We start from the raw sequence: 22,252 nt of genomic DNA, 5'->3' as shown, positions 1-22,252 counted from the left end.
AAATATGTAAAATCAATCTTAGGACGAAGTGATAATCTTATGATAGTAACCTTGATACGAGATCATAGTGTGATAGTAAGTCTCATTATTAAGATATTCCTAGTCACTTATATAATTATATTGACCTTCCTCACTTGTAATGTCATTTTACTAACATCCTACTTATAAGTCATCTAAAAGGGACATAGAGAGTCTAATCAATTAGACCCATCACATCAGTAATGGGTTGAGAAGTAAAATATTTTTTTTATTTTTTATTTAAAAATATTCTCTTATATTATGAGCATCACTAAGTATGATTCAACAATTCTCCAATAAAACCTCGCACTGATTTCAGTGACATTCAATTCTCAAGATATCATAACTTTTGATAAGTTATGATTAATGCAAGACATGGCAAAGATTACTCCCTAAAGCAACAGATTCAGATCCCCTGCAATAACCAAGACATGTTCGATACCATACATGTTCGATCACTGTTTTACACCTCATCACCGGGTGGGACCCACGCACGCTGGTTTCATATTTCGATTTGGTCACGTGAGCCGTGACTTGGACGCCGCCGGCTGACGGGGACTAAACCACCACCACCACCTCCCAAGCTCCCGAGCGTCTCTCCTGCGCAAGTCCGTTCTCCCTTCCTCCCTTCCTCCGTTCCTTTCTTATTCTTTTTCCTTCTCTCCCCTCTTTTCCATCTCCGTGTTGCTACTGCCGGTTTTGTTTTGTTCCTTCCGATTCAACCGCAGCCACAAAACACGAAGGTAATTAGGTTTCGGACACGGGAAGAAATTATACGACGGTTAATCATAATCACTGCTGTCCTAAACAGTCCGACGTCAACGGCAGCGCGACCGTCGACTGCCCGCTCTCGTTATATTTCGTCCCGTCCGCCACCAAATCTTGCTAAAAAGCTTCACATTTTATATTGCACGGATATTTTTGTGTTTCCGCGTCTACGACGGAGGCCACCACCCTGCGGCGCTTCCCCCTGCCGAGCTCAACACTGCGTCCGATCGCCGCTGGAAAGTACCGCGTGGTGGTGGATCGGTGGATTGGTCTCCTCCTCTTCCTTCTTTTTGTGCCATCCCCCTCCCGACCCGACCCCTTGCTCCCCGTGAGATTACGTCCCGCCTCCTCTCTCTTCTCACCTCGAATAGCCGCCGCCGTCCCCACCCCGAGAAGCTACACGCTGCTGCGCATTTGGGTTTTCGGCGCCTCGTCCCTCCCGAGGCGCCGATCAGTGGAATTTGTCTCGCTCTTGATTTTGATCTCCCGTTCAGGTTTCTTTTTCTTTGCCCTTTATTGCCTTTTGTCGTTCCGTCTTGAATTCGATCTCCGTGGTGGCACCGGAGTTAAAAAGAAGTTCCTTTTTTTTTTTTTCCGTGTAGTGTCTAACGCTTTGCGTTTCCGATTTGGTTTCAGGGTATTCGATTGTGGTTCGGATTTGGTTTTCTGTTCTCCTATCCACGGTGTTTCCGGTGGTGCTCTCCGTGGCTTTTAGTGCCATTTAAGATAGATAGGTGGGCGATATCTTTCTCCTATCATCTGGGTGGATCCGTCTTTCTTGATTGTAGTGCGTTCGTTCTCATCGTCGTTTGTAATAGGGCTTTGAGGTAATTGGGTACTTCGGAAATCTTTGATTTCTTTAGGGTTTCATTTTTGGGCTACATTGGTTGATTATGCTTTGTCAGTGATCCGAGACGAAGAGTGACCTTTTTCATTTTTCTCCTTTATTTATTTTTTTGTCAGATTTGTTCCATCTATATCTGGAGATTAGGGTTGTTTACTTCTGCATTCTAGATCTTTGGCGGTTCTTTCATCTTTGCATCTCTTCTTGTTGACCGTGTTGTTAAAGCTTCTCTAGTACTGTTAGCAGAAGAGAGTTTTATCCCTTGATTCGCTCTCTGATTGTGGGGCGGGTTGTTCTGATTAAATGGGTAGCCCGTCTCCACCTGCTCCAAGGCAGTACGGTATAACAAAGCCAATCTCGACTGCTGGACCCACTGAGGCTGATCTCAAGAGGACAACTGAACTTGAAAAGGTATCTTTGTTGCCTTTTCTATTCCTTCCCTCTCCTCATCTTCAGATAAATCTTTTGTGTCCTTAATATTTTTGTTGTCTACTTTAGTTTGACATTTACATATGCGCTTCTCTTTTTAAGTTCTTGGTTGATGCTGGACTCTATGAGAGCGAGGAGGAAGCTCTCAAGAGAGAGAACGTTTTAGGAGAACTAGGCAAGGTAATCTTTTTTTCTTTTATTTTTAACCATTCATCTTATTTGTTATATGAATTGATCAAACAGATCCCATGCGAATTTTCAGTTAAATTGCTTATATAGGGGTCTATCTATATACTTACCTTTGTACTTTCCGTGTGATATTTGAGATACATAAGTTGGTGGGATTCTTTTGGTCTCATTTTTCTCAGTAATTGATTATTCATCAATGAGTTGTTGCTGATATTTTGAAGATTGTTGGGCAATGAAGCTCCTCACTTTCCGATATAGTAGACAAATTACCTTTATTATTATTATGATTTCATGGTCTTCTAACTTTTTTGCATGAAGACCAAGAAAAAGATGACTTTTTTTAGCACATTTAAGTTTCTCCCAAGGCTTGCAATATGAAGATGAAAATTAAACAAAGTTGTCAAAGATGGTTATGAGCAATTGAAGGGGATGTTAGAGTTTCTTATGTAAGTGAAAAAGTGAATACTTGATTCAGAATGTTGTCATGAAAATAAAATATTTTACTTTCTTGGAAGTTGGAATGACATCTGTTGTACCTGGGATATGCTTCTAGGAGAGAAGTTACTTCCATTATTTTGTTAAGAGTATAGATAGTACTTTATCTGGGCTTCTTAGGGGATTGTCGTGTATCATGCCACATCAAGCTGACAATTTCTGAGTTTGAGAATCAGGTTCTTTGAGTAGTAAAAAGGTTTGAAGAACAGAAGTGGATTGACCAATTAGCTTAAAATTAAAGGATCATTCTCAAAGATGACAGAATGTCGATGCCCTGAACTTTTATAGAAAAAAGAAATTTTGGTGAGGATCATTTTTAAATTACTGGGTTGGATGAGTCAAAGAATAAATTTCTTGATTGGCGGGTTTGGCAGGAGAACATAACATATGGCTATTTTGCAGGGGTGATGTCTACGTGTGACAGACCTCAATAAGTTTGCCTTTTACTAATTTCTGGAGAAAAGATTGTCTTCACAGTGGTGTTTGCTTGTTTTCTTAGACACATGAAAGTAAATCGTATTTCCTTTCTGATTAGTTTCTCAAGCTACATATTGTGTTCATTCTAGGGTCTGTAGCATTATTGTTCTGCACTCTGTTGAACAATTTATTATGCTGATCTTGTAAGTTGGCTTTTATGTTCTATTTCTAATTAATCTATATATAAGCTGTGTAATTTTTTTTTCTTTTTTAGTTTTTATGACTGAATTATTTCTAGATACCCTATGACTCTTAATTTGTACTTTGGACTCTCAGATTGTCAAAAGCTGGGTGAAACAGTTAACTCGGCAGAGGGGTTACTCTGATCAAATGGTTGAAGATGCAAGTGCAGTAATTTTCACATTTGGATCTTATCGCTTGGGGGTAAGATATGAACAAATATATTTCAGTTCTATGATTTTTTTACATTTTGATTATATCGCTAGGGGATGAGGTATGAGTATTGGATTTCTGTAATTAAGCCTTTGTTGATTGTGTATATGAATGAGAATATGCACCTAATTGTGAACAAGATCCTTAATGATTGATATATACTGAATAGTAAACATCATTCTCATTATTGCTTGCAAATACATTTCATCTTGATTCTTCATAATTCCTTGGATAAGGTTGCAATAGTGCTTGATGGATAACAACCCCTCTATTCATATAACGTATACAGTTATTAACATTTAATTTGTTTTTATAAGCTTCCTGTGTTGTAGGCTGAGTTAATTTTTTGCAATGTTTCTACAGCTATGTAAACTGGGCATGTTGAAGTTCTGCATGGACTGCACTTCTTATGTTTAATAGATAGGATATAAATTTGTATCTATCATTGCACTGGGAGGAACACATATTAGTTATTTGTTGCTTCTTTTAGTTCTCTTTGTACTATGGTCTTCTCTAGTTTAGAATTTGGTTTAGTATGCTTGAACATGTTGAGCCCAAAGTAGGATGTCTATAAAGCTTGACGTATTGGCAGTACTTTAAATGCTCGAGGCATATTTATTGATAATTTAAACCTGTCAGTTTTAGCTAGCTCGATGATGTGATGGAACTTGTCTACTTTCCAAAGTGTAAGCTTAAGTATTAAGACTATTTTGTTAATCTTTTCTAAATTAAAGTTTTGAAGGCAGTTCTTGAATCACTTTTGCAGTGTATACATCATTGTTAAATTTGTTTATATTTTGGTAGTAACTGCATGAGTATCGTGACATGTTTTTAATGAATATTCTTCAAAAGACAAGATCCAATCCAGTGAATGAATTTTGAGCTAGAATCTTATGGAACTCATGATTAATTTGCTGTGCATTGGTTTTTTGCTAAAAGAAGTTTGAAATAAAAGTCAAAATGGTATCAAATAAGGTTGATACTAGAGCATCACAAATGTAGGTCTTAATATGTGGTTTACATTTGATAGTGTTCTGTCATGGGAAGTGCAATCCTATAGGTAGTTTCATAATTAAGGCTCAAAATAGCAAAACCTAAGGGAGAATACAATGTTTTAGCTTGGACGGGTTGAGTGACTTTGGATCACTCCCAAATGATATTAATTGGCCATATTTGTCCTTTGATCTCAACTGATTTGACCTCATACTATATAAAATGGCAAATTTATCAAATGATATTCAGCTTGAGGCCTTGAGTTAATTATAGAAACTGATTAGGATTAGTATTGTCTGAAGCACTTGTTTCCATTCAATAGCATTCATTAGATTGAATTTGAGATCTTCTAAAGCATCAATTTTGAAGAATATTTTATGCATGCCTTATTTTTGTCATTTTTCCAAACTGAAGAAGGTTTGCTTTTGTTTATATGATGTTTCTTTTTATCTTGTGCATGAGGTACTTTTGCTTCTCTCCCATACAGTTGTTGTTTATCAACTGCAATCCCAGTCCTAGTGGTTGAAAACTGAGATGTGAAATTCTTCCACAAGGTATAGGTATCTTAGGTCTTCCTTGTGGAGCTGTTAATTCCATACTCATTTCTAGTGATTAGTTGTTTGACAGAACAACCATGCTGACAATGATTGGTATAGTCCTATAGTTAAAGTTTAGTGCAAGTTATTCATGGTTGGAATATGCATTTTTTTAAACTTATTTTTTATATGCAACTTTAGGTGCGTTTGGGAATAAATTTGAAATGTGCATTGAGAGCCTATGGTGTTCGATAAATTTTTTTCAAATCGTATTTGGCTTGGATGCTGCATTGCTAATGCTTAAATGTTGATGCTACCTCAAGGTAACATCAACATTTCAGCATTTACGAGATGCTAATGTAATCTTTCAAATTCCCAAAGTTACCCTATGACATTATCTAAAATCACAAAATTATCAACATGATTTAGTAAGAAACTAACATGATCTATGTCTTCTATAATATGAAATTTTATTTATTTATATGATTATATTATTTATTTATTATATATCTAGGCCATATGAAATTTTTGTAAGATTACATACATTTATTTACTTATTAATTTAAAATAAAAATATGTATTCATTTTTGAATAAATATTCAAAATATTAGAAGGGTAAATTTATCATATAATATTCAATGGACTTTCGAAATATAATTTTACCAAACAACACTCATGCTAATACACATTTAAAATGCAGTTTTCATCTACTATTTACCAAGCACTCAAGCCATGGCACAACTGCACTTTTACTCAAGTCCTATTCTCCAAATACACATTAAAAATACAAATGTGTTCCCAAACACAGTCTTTATTGTTTGGTGCATAAGGTTTGTGTAGCTTTTATTTGGCTCTAATCCTTTCTCATTTTTTCCCCTCTTTTATGACTTCCTTTTCCAGTAACTTATCATGATCTTTTTGTCTCATCACTAACCTTATTTGAATTGGTAGATCTTAGATCGGTTTAACTCAGATAAACAGTTGAAATTGCTTTGTGTTGTGGCAGGTTCATGGACCGGGGGCTGACATTGATACTTTGTGTGTTGGACCTTCCTATGTTAGCCGAGAGGTTTAAATTGTTTCTTGATTTTATTTGTGAATAGAACACCTTATATACTAATGATATTAACTAGCTGGGAACTTTTTCCAGGAGGACTTTTTCATTACTTTGCATGATATTTTGGCTGAAATTGACGAAGTTTCTGAACTTCAGCCAGTGCCTGATGCCCATGTTCCTGTTATGAAATTTAAATTTGATGGAATATCTATCGATCTTCTTTATGCCAGTATATCACAATTAGTTGTTCCTGAGGTAGGTCCGCAATTTGCAATCTGTTTTCTTCTTTGGTCTTGAAAAAAATCTCTCTTCCTTTTGGTCTAATTTCTACTCTTTATGACTTTACAAGTTTAATTAATATTTTAAACTGGCATTTTGCCACCTCCAAAACTTCTCAATAAATGCCTTCCACTGGGTTATCACTTGAGATAGAAATATATATATATTATGTTTTTAATAAAAATCCATTGCACTTGATTGGAAAATTGATTCTTAGATACCTTTTATGTGCATCTTCTTTATGAAAGCTTCCCATATTGCAAGATGTACCCCGCTTTTATGCAATTGTTCGTTTTACTTTTTTCCTTGGAACAGTATTTTTAGTAATTATGCATAGTTATGACATCTTGTCGATACCTTTTGTGGACAGGAGTCTGCATAATAAAGTGCATACATGTGCATGGATATTCACTAGTGTTGAATGCATATTGTTCCTATTTTAAATGCAAGTTTTAGCTTGAACCAGTAAAGTCTCGGTTCCTAAGTTGAGCTATGATTTCCTAGTCATCTTACATTCAACTTACTTTTCTTGAACTTTTTTTTTTTTTCTGTTCTACTATTACATCCTTAAATATTGCCTCAGTAGTGAAATTTTTGGGATAAAAAAAACTGCTATTCATCTATATCTTGCTTGTCTTATCCATTCCACCGAAATTCTTTCTTCCGATTTCTTGTTATATCACATTATTATTTATTCCTGTCTTCCACTTCTTGGACTTTCTTTTTGGCAAATGATCTAATATCTATTGACCAGCAGCAATCATTACCCATTTTATGAAATTAATGTTTATGTCAATCATGTTTGGTGTAGAGATGCACTGGTACAGAATCATTATATGAAATTCACTCCCTGTATGGTGTCCTACAGATCTACTAGCATGTTCTGCTGCCACTGAGTGTGCATTGTGGCAACACACTGCTCTGGATGCTAAATAATCAGCATATAATTCTTTTGGAAAATCAACAAATACCATGAACAGATTTTGATGTTGATTAGAGTAGTACTTCAGGTTATGTTTCAGAAGTTGGTATAAGCTGGTTGAAGATAATTTGGAACTTAAAGGTATTCAAAATTACAGATCAAGATGGCAGCAATAGAACCTTTTTTTCATTGCCATGTGGAGCATTGTCTTCCAGTGAAGCTATATTCTGTAGTTTTATGATACTGTAGATTTCCAACTTTGAAGATTGTGTTGGACATGAATTTTGTGCCTTCTAAAACGTGGTGGTTTTGTATCTGCTTGACATGTAGTCTTTCTGGTATTTTCATGCAGGATTTGGACATCTCCCATGTATCTGTGCTTTACAATGTTGATGAGGCAACTGTTAGAAGTCTTAATGGCTGCAGAGTAGCGGACCAAATTATACGGCTGGTGCCAAATATTGAGGTTATCATTCTTGAATTTTGCATTATTCTTCGTAATTTATCACACTTTATGTTGTCTCTGAATCAGTTATACTTCCTACAGAATTTTCGAACAACTCTCAGATGCTTGAAGCTCTGGGCTAAGAAGCGTGGAGTTTATTCAAATGTAATCTCTCTTTGGTATTGTCATTCTTTAACAGATCAACCCTTAATATTGCTTGTTCATATTTTTTTTAATTGTTCAGGTGATTGGATTTCTTGGGGGTGTCAATTGGGCTATATTGGTTGCTTGTGTCTGCCAGCTTTATCCTAATGCTGTGCCAAGTACGCTAGTATCACGATTTTTCAGAGTTTATACCCAGTGGCGCTGGCCAAATCCAGTAAGGTTGTGTGATATTGAGGAAGCTGAACTTGGGTTCCCTGTGTGGGATAGCCGTAAGAACCCACGAGATCGAACTCACCATATGCCTATTATTACTCCTGCATATCCATGCATGAACTCTAGCTATAATGTATCAACAAGCACACTAAGGGTTATGACGGAACAATTTCAAATTGGCAACAATATCTGTGAGGTTTGTACTTGGTGATTCCCTCTGTAGCATTGCTGGGAAACCATCTTTTGCTTCATTTTCTTTATTTTCATCCTTGCAGGATATTGAGTTGAACAAGACTGGTTGGGGTGCTCTGTTTGAGCCTTACCCTTTCTTTGAGACATATAAAAACTATCTCCAGGTTGACATTGTTGCTGCTGATGCCGAGGATCTAAGGTCATGGAAGGGATGGGTGGAATCTCGTCTGAGGCAGTTGACTCTGAAGGTGAGTTCCAACCTTTTCAGGTCCAAGTGCATTGCTATCCAACTCTTGTTTTATTTTATGTGATTTCAGCATTTAACATACCCATTTGTCTGTTTTATTTCCATCTTTAAAATAACATTCCTTTTTATTAATCCTTTACTGTTTTGTTCACAAGCAGATTGAGAGGGACACATGCGGCATACTGCAGTGCCATCCATATCCCAATGAGTATGTAGATCCTTTTAAACAGTTTTCACATTGTGTTTTCTTTATGGGCTTGCAAAGGACACAGGGGATGAAGATACAAGAAGGTCAGCGATTTGACATACGCGGAACTGTCGAAGAGTTCAAGGGTGATGTGGAGTCGTACTTATTCTGGAAACCTGGAATGGAAATTCACGTTACTCATGTTCGCAGAAAGCAAATACCCTCTTATGTGTTTCCAGAAGGATATAAGAGACCTCGTCCATTGAGGCCCGTCTGCCAGCAGCTGACTGACAAAACTTCTGGTGAAGATATTCGGGAGCACTGTGGAGGATCCTTGGAGCGAAACTGTAAGAGGAAAATTGATGTTGATTGCTTGGATGATAAACCAAATAAACCTGAGAAACATACATTAATCAGTCCAAATCAGGAGAATATTTCAATTTCTGATCAACAAGATCAAGCTGGTATAAATGATGATCAGAAAGATGGGAAAGAAGATGAACGTCATTGTAAGAGGAAAATTGATTGCTTGGGTTCTAAACCAAATAAACCTGAAAAACATGCATTAGTCAATGCAAGTCGGCAGAAAATCTCAACTCCTGATCAACAAGATCAAGCAGGTATAGATGAGAAACAGAAAGAGTCGGAAAAAGATAACCAAGTCTTTAAGCGAGTCGACGATGATTCTATTAGCCCAAGCAGACAGCCACAGTTGTTCTCTTCTGTCACCAGTAGCATATCAGGTATGATTTGTCACTTGATCTGGCATAAGGATCAGATCGAAACTAAGTTTGACCCTTGTTGATTAAAATATATTATATCGCCGGAGATGATATTCAATGGACTTGGTGGTTAATATTTGATGGACTTGATGGCAGTTAGGAGTACCGCAGATGGTGGTGTTGAAACATCTAGTGGAAGTGATGCTAGGCAGTTGGCAAATGAGACATTATATCTGGAGTGTGGTGGGGATTCAGCGGGAGACCTGTTCTGCAATTCAGAGTCCATCGAGGAGGTGGTTCTGCAGCAGTTTGCCGGCAGTACAAGTTCCAGTGTGGGTGGCAGCCAAGAACTATTGCAGGGGACTAGCACAGGGATGGATCAATTGGAGGATGGATCAACACAAAATGGTGTGGTAGATGAATTGGAGGTCTTACCTCTAGTGCATGCTTCCATTCTGTAACTACGTATTAGCAATCATAGTTATAATTCACTGAATTAATTTTGTGCCTTTTTTTTTTTAAAATCTGTGTTCCACTTTTGTCTTCTGAAGCCAAACAACGCACTTGGAGTGGCCCTTGAAGCTCGTGGAGGGGTGTCAGCTGATGCTGCTCAAAACCCTTCACAAAGGCATGTTTCTGTGAACTCGTTTTACCTTGGGGAACTCTAATGCTCTTTTTTCTTTGTACTTTCCTGCGTCGTATTGTATTTCCACCTTCGTGGCAGGTTGAGTCTGACTTCAACAGCATGAAGTGGCTGAGGATGCTCAGTCAACGCAAGCCATGGATGATGCTGCAAAAAAGCAGCAATCCGAATGGCACGATTTTGCATATGGGAAAGCCTTGGTCCGGCAGTTGGCGGGGTAAGTTTCTCCGGACTTGCAGTTATTGCAATACAAGCAAACTGGAATGGAAGACGATGAAACTGGCAGATAAGTGGAAAACTTTGTGGCAATATGTGTTATAGTCATGGATGATCTAGCAGATGATTTAACCTAAAAAATCTTCTAGATGGATTATCTCCAGTTTTAGGGACCTTACTCTAGCCTTTTGGCTACGCCTGCTGTCCGGAATTGTGTTACATAAGTTGCATAGTGTCAGACCCTCTGCAAAGGTTCAATACTTAGGTTTTAGATTAGGAAAGCTCTCCCATTTGTTTCATTCTTCTTCCCAAGTGTATTTAACTGTATATACTCAATTGTTTTGTAAAGTAATAGTTTCATGATCAAGTTAATTCTGTGTTATCTGTTTGATGCAAACCAGACAATGATTGGCTTGCAAATGTGAGGGATAGGATGCCCAATTGTTTTATGAAACCCTATTTGGGTTTGTGAAGTCAAAATACTTGGGATTGCTGGCATCCATCCAACAGTCCAGTTTGAGCTTCGTCATCAAATCAAATCTGCTTACCAAATTAAAGATATATTAAAATTTAAACAAGTCTGATGCAAACATTGCCCGTAGGCAACATTACGAACCAACATCTCTAAAACATAATGCTGTTCGGTTCAGCCTGCCAAATAACTTGGATTATTTCTTCTTATAAGCTGCCTACTACGTTCATAAATCCATCCATTAGTGTCGTCCTTGGTAAGAAATCCTACTCCATCTAAATCCCCGTGCAAATCACATTAGTGGAGTAAAGTCTGCCTAAGGGATATGGATAATATCATCCGATATCAAATGAGTATCTCAAGAAATTATTCTTGTATTCAAATCACTTTGTGCCCTCTAAGGCTGTCAAGACATAAGATATATATATATATATATATCTCAAGAAATTATTCTTGTATTCAAATCACTTTGTGCCCTTTAAGGCTGTCAAGACATAAGATATATATATATATAATGATATTTTTTTTGAATTTAAAAAAGAAAAAAAAGAAAAAGAAAAACTATCATAGAGACAATTTAATATAATTTTTTTCAAACAAATCAAATTCGGTAAATATTTTACATCCTTTAAGTCAATAAGCTTTTTGATGACATGTATTTCACCATATAAAATATTAGAATTTATGATGGAGGACAAATAATAATGGATTATTTTTAATGATAGAGAGAAAAGAAAATTGGATAAATTTACTGTGGCTCAAATAGCAAACTCCTAAGATTTATTACTAATCTCACGCCACACACACACACAATTTTAATTCAATTTTAATTTATTAATTATAATATTTATTTTACTCTATTTTTTTACATTAAAAAATATAATATTCTTGACTCGGATTTGAGAATAATCATTTTTAATGTCATTATTGATTAATAGACTTTAATCTCATGAGTTTTTAAGATCTTCCATCCATCTTTATTCGATGATAATGAATTTGCACTCTATTTGTTTTCCTTTTTTCAACTTTTGATAAATTCAAAACATCTCTAGACTAATAAATAAAATTTATTGAAATAATATATAGACTAAAATTCTGCTGCATTAATAATTTCTGAGAATTAATGTGAAATAAAAAAAATAAAAAACATTGATTTATTGGAAAACTTGTCTTTGTCTTCATCGTTTCATCCCTCCCGTCAATCCAGAAACTGCTTCGGCCGGGACGTGCCAATCCTTTTCATCCCACCGATGCGTCTCTACCTGTGCTGCATGCAGCGGGAGAGCAATGGACTCGGAGCGACTTTACGAAACCTAACTCGTAGAGCTGCCAAACCCTACCTTGGATGAACTAAAGCTGAAAGCTGAAAGCTTCCTTCTCCCCCACTGCAAACGCAACGCTGCACAGTGCGTTCACGCGATCAATTTGCGCTACAAATCAAATGCGACGACTCGAGGGTTGGCGTCTACTCGACTGCCATCAACAGCATCATCTCTTTTCTTGGTGGGATCATTGCAGGTGTCGCAGTTGGAAGGATCTAATAATATTGTCTGGCGGGTAGTGCGATGAGGGGATCCCACAGTCCCATCATTTCTAAACCATTCGGAGGCCGTGCAGCAGCAGCGGATGGGAACCCCAAGTTGGGAAACATAATTCCACTTCTTCAGACAAGAACCAAACCTCCCCCACTTGCCTCTTCCCATTTGATCCTTCTTTTTCCATTTCTTTTCGGCTGTGTACAAACACGACTATTAGTGATGATTATTAGACACGCACAGCAACTTCAAAGTGGCTGCTGAATGAATGGAGGAGGGAGTATGTGCTCCATCATGATGCCCAAAAGGGAACACAGGCCATGTGAAGATTGTGCATGCGTGTGGGGCTTCTCATGACCCATTTGTTGGACTTGACTACTGCCGACGTATTTAGCTTCACAAGGCAACCATATGTATAAAGATCTTCTGTGAGCTGGACCCAGGCAGGTCTTCCCACTTTGTGAGGCAGAAAAGGCTTCTTATACCGGGCAGAGCGGGGACAGCAACGGTGGCATCATACTGCCATGTCTCTTCTTCTTCTTCTTCTTCTACTTCTTTTTTCTTTCTCAAGGTTTTGCAAGTGCATGCATGCACGGCCATGCATGTGGCTGAAGTTGAACTTTGGTAAAAGGGGACTTTGTAGCCACGCTTAGGCCAACAATGAGCTTGAAAGGTGACAGTAGACTACAGAATGGCTAGCTACGAAAAGCCTCTCGTAGGTATCTGATTACCTAACAAGAAGCTTTGAGAGACTGCGTGCTCTCGTATCGGTCGTCCGTGATTAGACTACTTTGCCTCTGCTTCGATTCCTTCATGCATGTAGAGTTTTGATTCCTAACCAAACACCACTGTAAGTGCACAAGGAGGTAACACGATGATGTCAGTCTACATCGCTTTGCAGGCCTTCGTGGATTCAAAAGGTTTCGAGTCCTGAAATCACTGCTGCATTCCTGCTTATATTTGTATCCTCTTCGAGTTGGAATGATGCTTTCCACCCCACTTTAGCTCATTTTATAGGGCACATGCTTCTTTCTGACATTGATTAGGATAGTACAGATATGACATGGGAGGAGAAGTGTCCTCTATCTCCCATCGCCTTCCAATAGCACGGCACACCTGTGCACTTCAGCAATGTCTTGGGGAACTGGTCTCGTGGTCTTCTGAAAAAGCCTGAGATGTAGGAAAATGTTGACCATGGACAAGATTACCGAAGCAACGAGATCACATGCCAAAATGGTTCAATCCGTCATCGAGATCAATGACTTTGACGGAACCGATCATTTGCGTGAGATTTACGCAGTAACTTAACTAGTAGTTTTGTTCCTTTCCTGATTGCATGAGTCAGGTGGGCCGGCATGAACAATGATTAGGGTTGCAGATGATGTCGTCAGCCACAGCAGAATCCAAATCTCTGCAGTCGTCTTTAGCTGGACTCGGTCAACCATATGTGTGATCCACCGACTGTGTGATAATAAGGATGATGCAGCCAAAGAAAATGATTTGTCGTATTGACATCCTCCAACATATGTAGTTATACGGTCATATATGTGTGTGTACGTATGTGTGGCGCATCTTTGCATGCAAGTCTCTCTCCTTACGTTTTGAGGATGTCACAGCCGGGTGATACGTGACGTCCGGACGCTGACAGATACTGAAATCCTAATACGGTGACAACATATCACCAAATCTGACAAACTAGAATCATGCACGACATGGCGGCGAATTATTTAGACAACAGTATCGAAAGCTTCTCCATTCGGATTACACCGACACTGTTGCCCTATTCGTTCCGTAAAGGAGACGGAGTTCTGCTGACATTTTTATGCGCTTTGGTGTCTTGAGCAGTGATTTTGCCACACTAGTCAGCAACAAAATGGCAAAAAACCAGTCGCGATTAGGTGCGAGATCGACTCAGAAGCATTTCTACAAGCATATTGTCTTTATATGTGTAAGGAGGAGCTGATGATGCTGAATACCACCAGAGGGAACAGAAGTCATAAATACGCAGACCATCTCAAGTCCACCAGCGAAGCATATCAACACCGTCGCGGCAAAGCACATGATATGTATAGCAGAATATAAGATAAGATCTTATATTCTGATTAATGTTCAAGCACCAAGATTAATGTTCAAGTCATCTTTCGACGTGCTTAAGGAAGAAGAATTCACAGATCTAATCAATGCTAGCTGGAGTTGTAATAAAACAAAGCTTGTAATGCATCTCTTACAAATCTGATATGTCAGAATATATGCATGCTGCACTAAATGTGTCAGATACCACCAATTATCTGATGCAGGTCAAGTGCAATCTCTCCAGTAGCCAACGACTGTTGCAAAACCTCTGCTTCGTTGTACAGTATTGTTAGGTGTAACCACTGGACTATGTTGTAGGTGTTGACTAAAATGAACTTTTAGATATGAGTTGAACAAAGGCATATGCTTTAGAAGCACGTAGACATGCAACAAGTACATGCATCGCCTTCATCAGTAAGAAGTTACAGTGGCCTACACCGTCCTATATATAGTTTTGGAAATCGAACACCTTGACGAAAAAGGAAGAAAGTTGTGAGTAGCAGTTGTCTTGATCTTTATCTGCAACCACAACTCACAGTGGAGAGGAAACAGATGAGAGCTGAAACTGTCAGTGGCAAGGACACCATGTCGGCTATCTAAATCTTTTTACCGAGAAGATCTATTGTCAATGTTTGCTGATGTTACGTCACGGATCTGTAGCTTACTTACCCAACCATCAGCTCCACCGATGACCAAAGGAAGGACAAAGTTGGGGGATCATGACAGCAACAAGAAGCTGGCTTTGTCAACCTTTCCCCATGCTTTCCCCGCTTCCAACAGGCAAAACTCAATTACTCGATCACTACGCTGTCACCCACAGGCCATCCATATCCATAAAATCATCCTGATTCGAGGGCCAGGATCCTCCCACTGTGACACCTTGAATTTGGTATGCACTTGCAGATCACGCCTCTCTCTTGGTCGGCGGTGCTATCTTCCCTCTCGGACTGCGACAGGCCTCACAAAAGGCAAACGCTACTGGTGTTGTGAGCTCCTGACGCCATTAATTGCACGCGTTTGTGGTGTCTAAGATATCGGACGACATCATGTTTGTGGACCGTTGGATTTGTATTCACCAACTGCTGCCCATTAAAGTACGTAGATCAATATAATCTCATGTTTACGAGTAAACTATTGAGAGGGAGTGAGAGCCGTTTGCTTCTGGCGGACATGTCTGCCAACCCTACACTGCCTAAATCACGCAATGCATAGTTAACTACGTGTGACATGACTTCTCTACCGTATGCTCTCACATTATTTGGAAAGACTTGTTTGAGCTATTGTGTGATCTTTCCAAAGACGTACGTAGAACAGAGCGCCATGGATGCAGATGGTATATACTATACTCTCTATAAATGGTGATCGATTTTGATTCCCACCACTTGATTGTGATCCGTGCACATGAAACAGCTTACACGTGCTATGTCTCTGCATGATATCGTAGACGATTAAGCAGTGAACATTCTTTGCATGTTGGTCACCGTAGGAGATTGCCTAAGAAAAAGGGAATTTAAATTGTCAGAAACTTCAATGGCTGTACTTCTTCTTCTTCTCTCTTTCTTGTTCTTGATTGAATGTTGAAGAATCAAGACACTGTTGAGACATCTCTTGCTATAGCGTCCTCACCTCTATTGATACTGCTGTGTTATGTACGCAGCTGGAGCTTCGAGCTGCCTCCGGCGATCACTTGCCGCAGCGTTCGTTCTGCGAGCTTGCAGCAAAATGTTCCTTGCATCCACGGCGTCCCGCGCGAGGCCTACCCGGCACCGCGATTGGAAGCCGTGACGTCTCCTCCCGGGGGGACCCGCCAGTCATGATCGCCGGTCACAGGGAGGGCAGGCGAGGCGTTTAATGAATACGAAGTCCAGGAAACAGGCGATGGAGGCCCACCGCAGCACGGTTCGCCCAGGCTGTGGCTGACACAGCCCAAGTACAAGCTCGAGCGTGCCACCGTACGCGTGCACCACCACCCACGGAAACGACTCCAACCTTCCTCCGTATCGAAAAAGAAATTCCGGTCAGAAAGGAAGAAGAAGAAGAAGAAGAAGAAGAAGAAGAAGAAGAAGAAGGAGGAGGAGAAATCTTAAAGAAACGAAGGGAAAGCTTCATCATACTCTACGCACACTCCTCTCCTTCCCCACTCAGTTCGACCTTTTGGGCTGTACTTTGTTCCATAGTAATAACAACATCATTATTGTTATTACTATCACTGTTGTCACACAGTCATAGAGCAGGCTAATGGGATCGTCGCGGCATCCGTACGCACATGCCATCTCTCTCTCCCTCCCTCTGACACGATATATATGCCTTCGATTTCCCAAATAGTGGACTCTAACGAGTAATCCCGTTGAAAGTTGCATCGCCATATTATGTGTGATACATATCAGAAGAATAATACCTATCCCGTGACATGTAGATTACGTGATCGTGTAAAGATCTATTGTATATCTCGATGGATCTTTGGCTTTGTAGAGACATGTGAAGGATGACAGTGACCTCCTTTTTGAGAGTTGGATGCATGTGGTTTTCCGACTTTAAGAAACAAAGCATTGGTGTTAATGGTAGGAAGGCTAACGAAGAGGAGGAGGAAGGAGAAGGAGGGGGTAGGATGAGCCTCAGCCCCACGATACGGATGCGTGGAGAAGGCATCCGAGATGGTAAGTTCGCCACGGAAGGGCGCAGCGCAGGGAGCAGTCGTCGCGCCAGGTTGACATTGGTTGGGTAACTGCGGAATTAACGTGCGCCGTTCCTTTTTGGTGAGACGAGAAAAATAAGAGATTTATTGCGTCAGTTTGGGCTGGATTGAATGCCGGTGTAAACGGGGTGGGAACAGGAAAGGAAACTATTCGGGCAAAATAGGTAACAGTTGTCTCCCTGTCCTTTGTCAAGTAAATGGACACTGATTGAGCCGTGTCAGATTGATGGCCCAAAAATTTATGGCTACCTTCTTGGCTTGCAGGTTGTCAGATTGATGGCCAACATGAACCATATACGATGGGGCATGTGGCTCACCCTGTTTGCACTAGCGAGCAGGCTTGGTCGGTCTAATTTGGGCCTGCAACTCTCTCAGTTCGGTCTGGAGCCTGCTGCTCGCTCCTCTTGGTGTTGATCTTGTCTATCTGATGCACGCAGAGTTCATGCAGTATGGAGAAGAAGAAACATAATGCTAATAATACTGGACTTCCCAAGTGGAGTCGGATTGAAAGGATCCTCTCTCGTGAAATTATCTGCAGCGTGTGTGTGTATCTGTTTCCTGGAGAAGGAAGCTATGTGTGGAAGAAGAAGCTTGGCAAAGTTGGGGAGTGGGGGGGTATTAAAGGAGCAAGGGAAAGAGAAAGATGGAAACGGCTAATTTAATCCCGAGAATTGACCCCTCCCTCAGTCCCCGCCAGCTCTATTAATACACCCATACTGGAAACGCAAGCAATGAGCCGACCCCAACCCCCCTCCCCCCTCCGCCCCCTCCTCCCGTCCGCACTCTCACGAAACAGAGCAGAGCAGCACAGCAACTGAGATAGACAACAACCCTCCAACTCCTCCTCTTGCCTTCGTTTCCCTAACGACAGAACTCTCTTCTCTTCTTCCTTACCTTCCTTACCCTCCCATTCCATGAGAGACGGCCGCAAGTTGAGCTTGTCAAAGCTACAAGCGTAAAGAAGAAGAAGTAGAAACCCCATCGGAGGCTTGGGAATTCCGGTAGCTGTCGCCCACGCCATGTGCAACACGAACACCACGACCGCCGCCTCCGCCCCCATGGCGTCCCCCGACGACAAGAACCCCTTGCTATCTCCCGGCCATATCTATCTCACGCTCCTTCCACTCCCCAAAGCATCTGGGCTTGGTGATAAAGCCCAGGCTTTGAAGTCATTTGCATCTCAGCCAGCACAAAAGCCGTCCATCGCCGCTCCCGCCTCCCCGAACCAGCAGTTGCTGCTTCGCTTGCCATCGCCGTCGGAGACGTTGAAGGAGGCCGGCTCCCTCTTCCGCCTCTCCTTCCCCATTGCGCTGACGGCGCTGCTCCTCTACTCACGCTCCGTCCTCTCCATGCTCTTCCTCGGTTCCCTCGGCGACCTCCCCCTTGCCGCCGGCTCGCTCGCCATCGCCTTCGCCAACATCACCGGCTACTCCGTGCTTTCAGGGCTGTCCCTCGGCATGGAGCCCCTCTGCTCCCAGGCCTTCGGCGCTAACCAGCCCCGCCTCCTCTCGCTAACCCTTTACCGCACCGTACTCTTCCTCCTCTGTTCCTCCCTGCCTATCGCTCTGCTCTGGCTTTACATGTCCAGAATCCTCCTCTTCCTCGGCCAGGACCCCGACATCACCGCCCTCGCCCAGACCTTCCTCCTTTTCTCCCTCCCGGACCTCCTCTCCTTCTCCCTCATCCACCCCATCCGGATCTACCTCCGCTCCCAGGGCGTCACGCGGCCGCTCACCGCAGCCGCCGCCTTCGCCGCCGCCCTCCATCTCCCTGCCAACTACCTCCTCGTCATCCGCCTCCACCTTGGCGCGCCTGGCGTTGCTGCTGCTGCCGCGGCCTCCAACCTCGCCCTCCTCCTCTGCCTCCTTCCCCACGTGCCCCGCGGGCCCACCGCAGAGTGCCTCGGTGGGTGGGGCCCACTCGCTCGCCTGGCCGCCCCCAGTTGCGCCTCCGTCTGCCTCGAATGGTGGTGGTATGAGCTCATGATCCTCCTCTGCGGCCTCCTACCGGACCCCAGGCCCGCCGTCGCCTCCATGGGCGTCCTCATCCAGACAACCGCCCTCGTCTACGTCTTCCCCTCGTCGCTCGGCATCGGCGTCTCCACGCGCGTCGGCAACGAGCTTGGCGCCAACCGTCCGTCTCGGGCCCGGGTTTCGGCTGCCGTCTCCGTTCTCCTGGCCGCCGTTATGGGCCTCGCCGCCATGGTATTCGCCGCTGGCGTGAGGGAGCGCTGGGGACGGATGTTCACCCACGACAGCGAGATCCTGCGGATGACAGCGGCGGCGCTGCCAGTCGTCGGCCTGTGCGAGCTCGGCAACTGCCCGCAGACCGTGGGCTGCGGCGTGCTCCGCGGCAGCGCGAGGCCCGCCCGCGCAGCCCACGTCAACCTCGGAGCGTTCTACCTCGTCGGGACGCCCGTCGCAGTCGGCCTTGGCTTCTGGCTCGGGTTGGGCTTCGTCGGGCTCTGGATGGGCCTTCTCGCGGCCCAAGTCTGCTGCGCGGGACTCATGCTGCACGCGGTGGGGACTACCGACTGGGAGGCGCAGGCCCGGCGGGCTCAGGTGCTGACGTGCACCGGCCTGCCGCCGTCCGAGTCGGCGGCCGTGACGGTGGCGAAGGTTGAAGGGGAAGAGGAAGCGGCGAAGCTGGTGGAGAAGGAGGGCTCCAAAGGCGTGATCTGCTGCTACGAGCCTCTGGTTTCGATTAAGGTGTGTGATGTCGAAAGGTGATACTGATCGTGAATGGTAATATTAGTCGGTAATTGCAATGCAGTGTGCGGAGACAAACTGATGGATTCAAGCATCTAAAGCTCTAACTTCAGAAATCGAAGAGAAGAACAGATCCTTTTTTTTCCCGGATATCTTCTTTTATATATATATATATATCTCAACGAGAAGTTTTGTCATGATTTTTATTCAATGGACTTTGTACTATTAAATTTGATTTGATTTGGTCTGGGGATAATGTGGGTGAGATATATGTATAATATCATGTTCTTAGCTTTCCTGTCATTATGAACAATGCAGCTTATTGCATGATGAAAAGAGAGTGTAGTAATCCTCAATGTCCTCTTATTACGTGTGGTAGCAAAGTGCAACACCATTCATTACATGGCACGGCACTTTTGCATGACATCTCGAGATCCATCCATGTATATCCCGTGAGTAGATTGAGGTGGTGATGTATTAAGATATTTCAAAGACAGTTGAGCTACTGGTTTGCCCTAAATGGCAGGCATTCTAGAAGGTAGAAGGGAGAGTAGTGAGTGCAGGAAAAAGAAGCCCTTCTTCTCCGCTGAGAGTAACGTGAGCCTCAATTATGTAGGTAAGTAACGAGGGATTACGGGGCGGGATGGTCCAGGCAAACGAGGCTGTTGTTGGAGGAGCACCATCGACTGTTTGCCATTGGAGTGTTGGAGAAGCAAAGGTTCAGTTGGCCGGGCCAATAGCAACTCAGGAACATGTACTCTTGTCTTCTCCACTTTGGTAGGTGAATGAATGTTAGCGGCAGCCATGATGATACTCTCATTTGATCATAAATGTTGTTGATGCAGTGGTTAGGAACTGGAAGCGTGCATGCACGGGCCTTTTTACCAGATGCTACAGCAGCAACCGTGAGCGTTCTGGTTGCACGCTGAGAAGGAGCGAGTGAAGAACAACAACAAGAACAACAACAACGGGGTAGGAGGGAACAGGAGGTCCCGTGTCTGGTGCCAGGAGACGGGTTGTACTGATGTGGTGGATGCAGGGGAGGGGGTGCGAGGACATTGAATGGGGCACAAAGGTGTGGGTTGCTGCTTGTGTACTACGGGAGGGAAGAAGAAGCTCGCACGTCTATTTATGGAAGGGGATGGCTGCTTTCGGCCTGGCAAGGGACAAGAACAGTGATGGGAGCAGTTAGGACTGCCTTCGTCTTCCCCCTCCCCCCCTCCTTTGTGACCTTCGATGCAGTCCAATAATTCTTTTACTTCGGAGTTTCACTTTCGAGTTCATTTCGTGTTGAGATATCGAAAAAGGTGAAGATTCAACTCACAAAGAAAACTATTGTCAGAAAATAAAAAGAGCATTTAGCTGCATTGTGTGTTAGTGTTGTTGAGAACAACATATTGCTAATTTTTTTAGTACGATAGATGATAATAATATTGAGAATAGTCATTCATGTTGGGAGAAGAAAAAAAATTGAAAGAAGAAAGGGATTGATTATATGATTGATTGGGTCTCTAATAAACAGTTTCAAAATTGAAAAATGATCACAAAAAATTTTGTCTTCTACTATATTTCTAAATCAAATAGCTTGGGATGCATATGTTGTTGCTGCTTTTATAATGTATATTTCTAAATCAAATAGTTGATGTTGCCACAATGGACTGTTTTTTTATATGATCATAAAATTATTCTAGATCTTTAGAAGAAAAATATAACATCACTATCAGTAAATCCAATCAAATAAAAAAAAAATCTATTATGAAAAATTATCAACATCATGAGTTCCATTTAAATAATGTAGGATTTAAATTTGTTGCATGGAGATGAACTTGTGTTGGATTCTCCATATATAATATCTAGTATGGTTGCAATCAAGTACATAAGATTCTCTATTATATATATCTATAAAAAAAGTACTATCAATTTTCTTAGAATAATTGAGTTTCAAACCTGTTTGAACTGAGACTTTTCTAGAAAATAAAAAAATTTACATCTTGTTGCTCTATTTTAATTCCAAGATAATATTTCATCAAACTCGAGTCTGAGTCAATCATATTAATTTTTTTTCATAAAAGATTGAAACTCATGAATCATATCAAAATCATTACTAGGATAAATAATATCGTTCACATAAGGTATGTTGATAATATTTCTCCTTACCTTTTCATATAAGCAAATAAGGTATGTTGATAGTTACATTTTTCATATTCATGTGTCGCAAAATATGCTCAATATAGTACTTCCTTTAAACTAAATAATATCTTTTTTTAATCTATATACCTTATATTTTAAATATTTTAATTATGAATTCAAGAGGTTGATTAACATAAAATTCTTCTTTA

The 22,252-nt window shown here is 41.6% G+C and overlaps 2 protein-coding genes across 9 annotated transcripts; both read left to right on the top strand.

The window, feature by feature from the left end:
* Nucleotides 1-569: 569 nt before the first annotated feature.
* Nucleotides 570-10,797, top strand: LOC135583715 (nuclear poly(A) polymerase 4-like). Of its 8 annotated transcripts, none has more exons than XM_065112694.1 (14): nucleotides 571-1,280; nucleotides 1,423-1,613; nucleotides 1,877-2,041; nucleotides 2,162-2,239; nucleotides 3,497-3,604; nucleotides 6,149-6,211; nucleotides 6,293-6,454; nucleotides 7,753-7,866; nucleotides 7,948-8,010; nucleotides 8,090-8,419; nucleotides 8,499-8,663; nucleotides 8,821-9,592; nucleotides 9,728-9,999; nucleotides 10,123-10,797. In XM_065112694.1, the coding sequence occupies exons 3-14, from the start codon at nucleotides 1,934-1,936 to the stop codon at nucleotides 10,237-10,239; spliced, it is 2,352 nt and encodes a 783-aa protein (XP_064968766.1). In that variant the 5' UTR covers nucleotides 571-1,280; nucleotides 1,423-1,613; nucleotides 1,877-1,933; the 3' UTR covers nucleotides 10,240-10,797. The 8 variants fall into 8 exon arrangements, with proteins under 8 accessions (XP_064968769.1, XP_064968771.1, XP_064968766.1 ...); XM_065112693.1 differs by having other exon boundaries at nucleotides 1,750-2,041; XM_065112695.1 differs by lacking the exon at nucleotides 1,423-1,613 and having other exon boundaries at nucleotides 571-761.
* Nucleotides 10,798-17,937: 7,140 nt separating this feature from the next.
* On the top strand, nucleotides 17,938-20,240 carry LOC135614868 (protein DETOXIFICATION 52-like). The gene has a single exon (XM_065112691.1). The coding sequence runs from the start codon at nucleotides 18,225-18,227 to the stop codon at nucleotides 19,932-19,934; it is 1,710 nt and encodes a 569-aa protein (XP_064968763.1). The 5' UTR covers nucleotides 17,938-18,224; the 3' UTR covers nucleotides 19,935-20,240.
* Nucleotides 20,241-22,252: the final 2,012 nt, after the last annotated feature.

This window comes from Musa acuminata, chromosome BXJ2-6 (assembly GCF_036884655.1).
Source record: "Musa acuminata AAA Group cultivar baxijiao chromosome BXJ2-6, Cavendish_Baxijiao_AAA, whole genome shotgun sequence".
Taxonomy (NCBI): Eukaryota; Viridiplantae; Streptophyta; class Magnoliopsida; order Zingiberales; family Musaceae; genus Musa; species Musa acuminata.
This window is presented reverse-complemented; position numbering and strand designations above follow the sequence as displayed.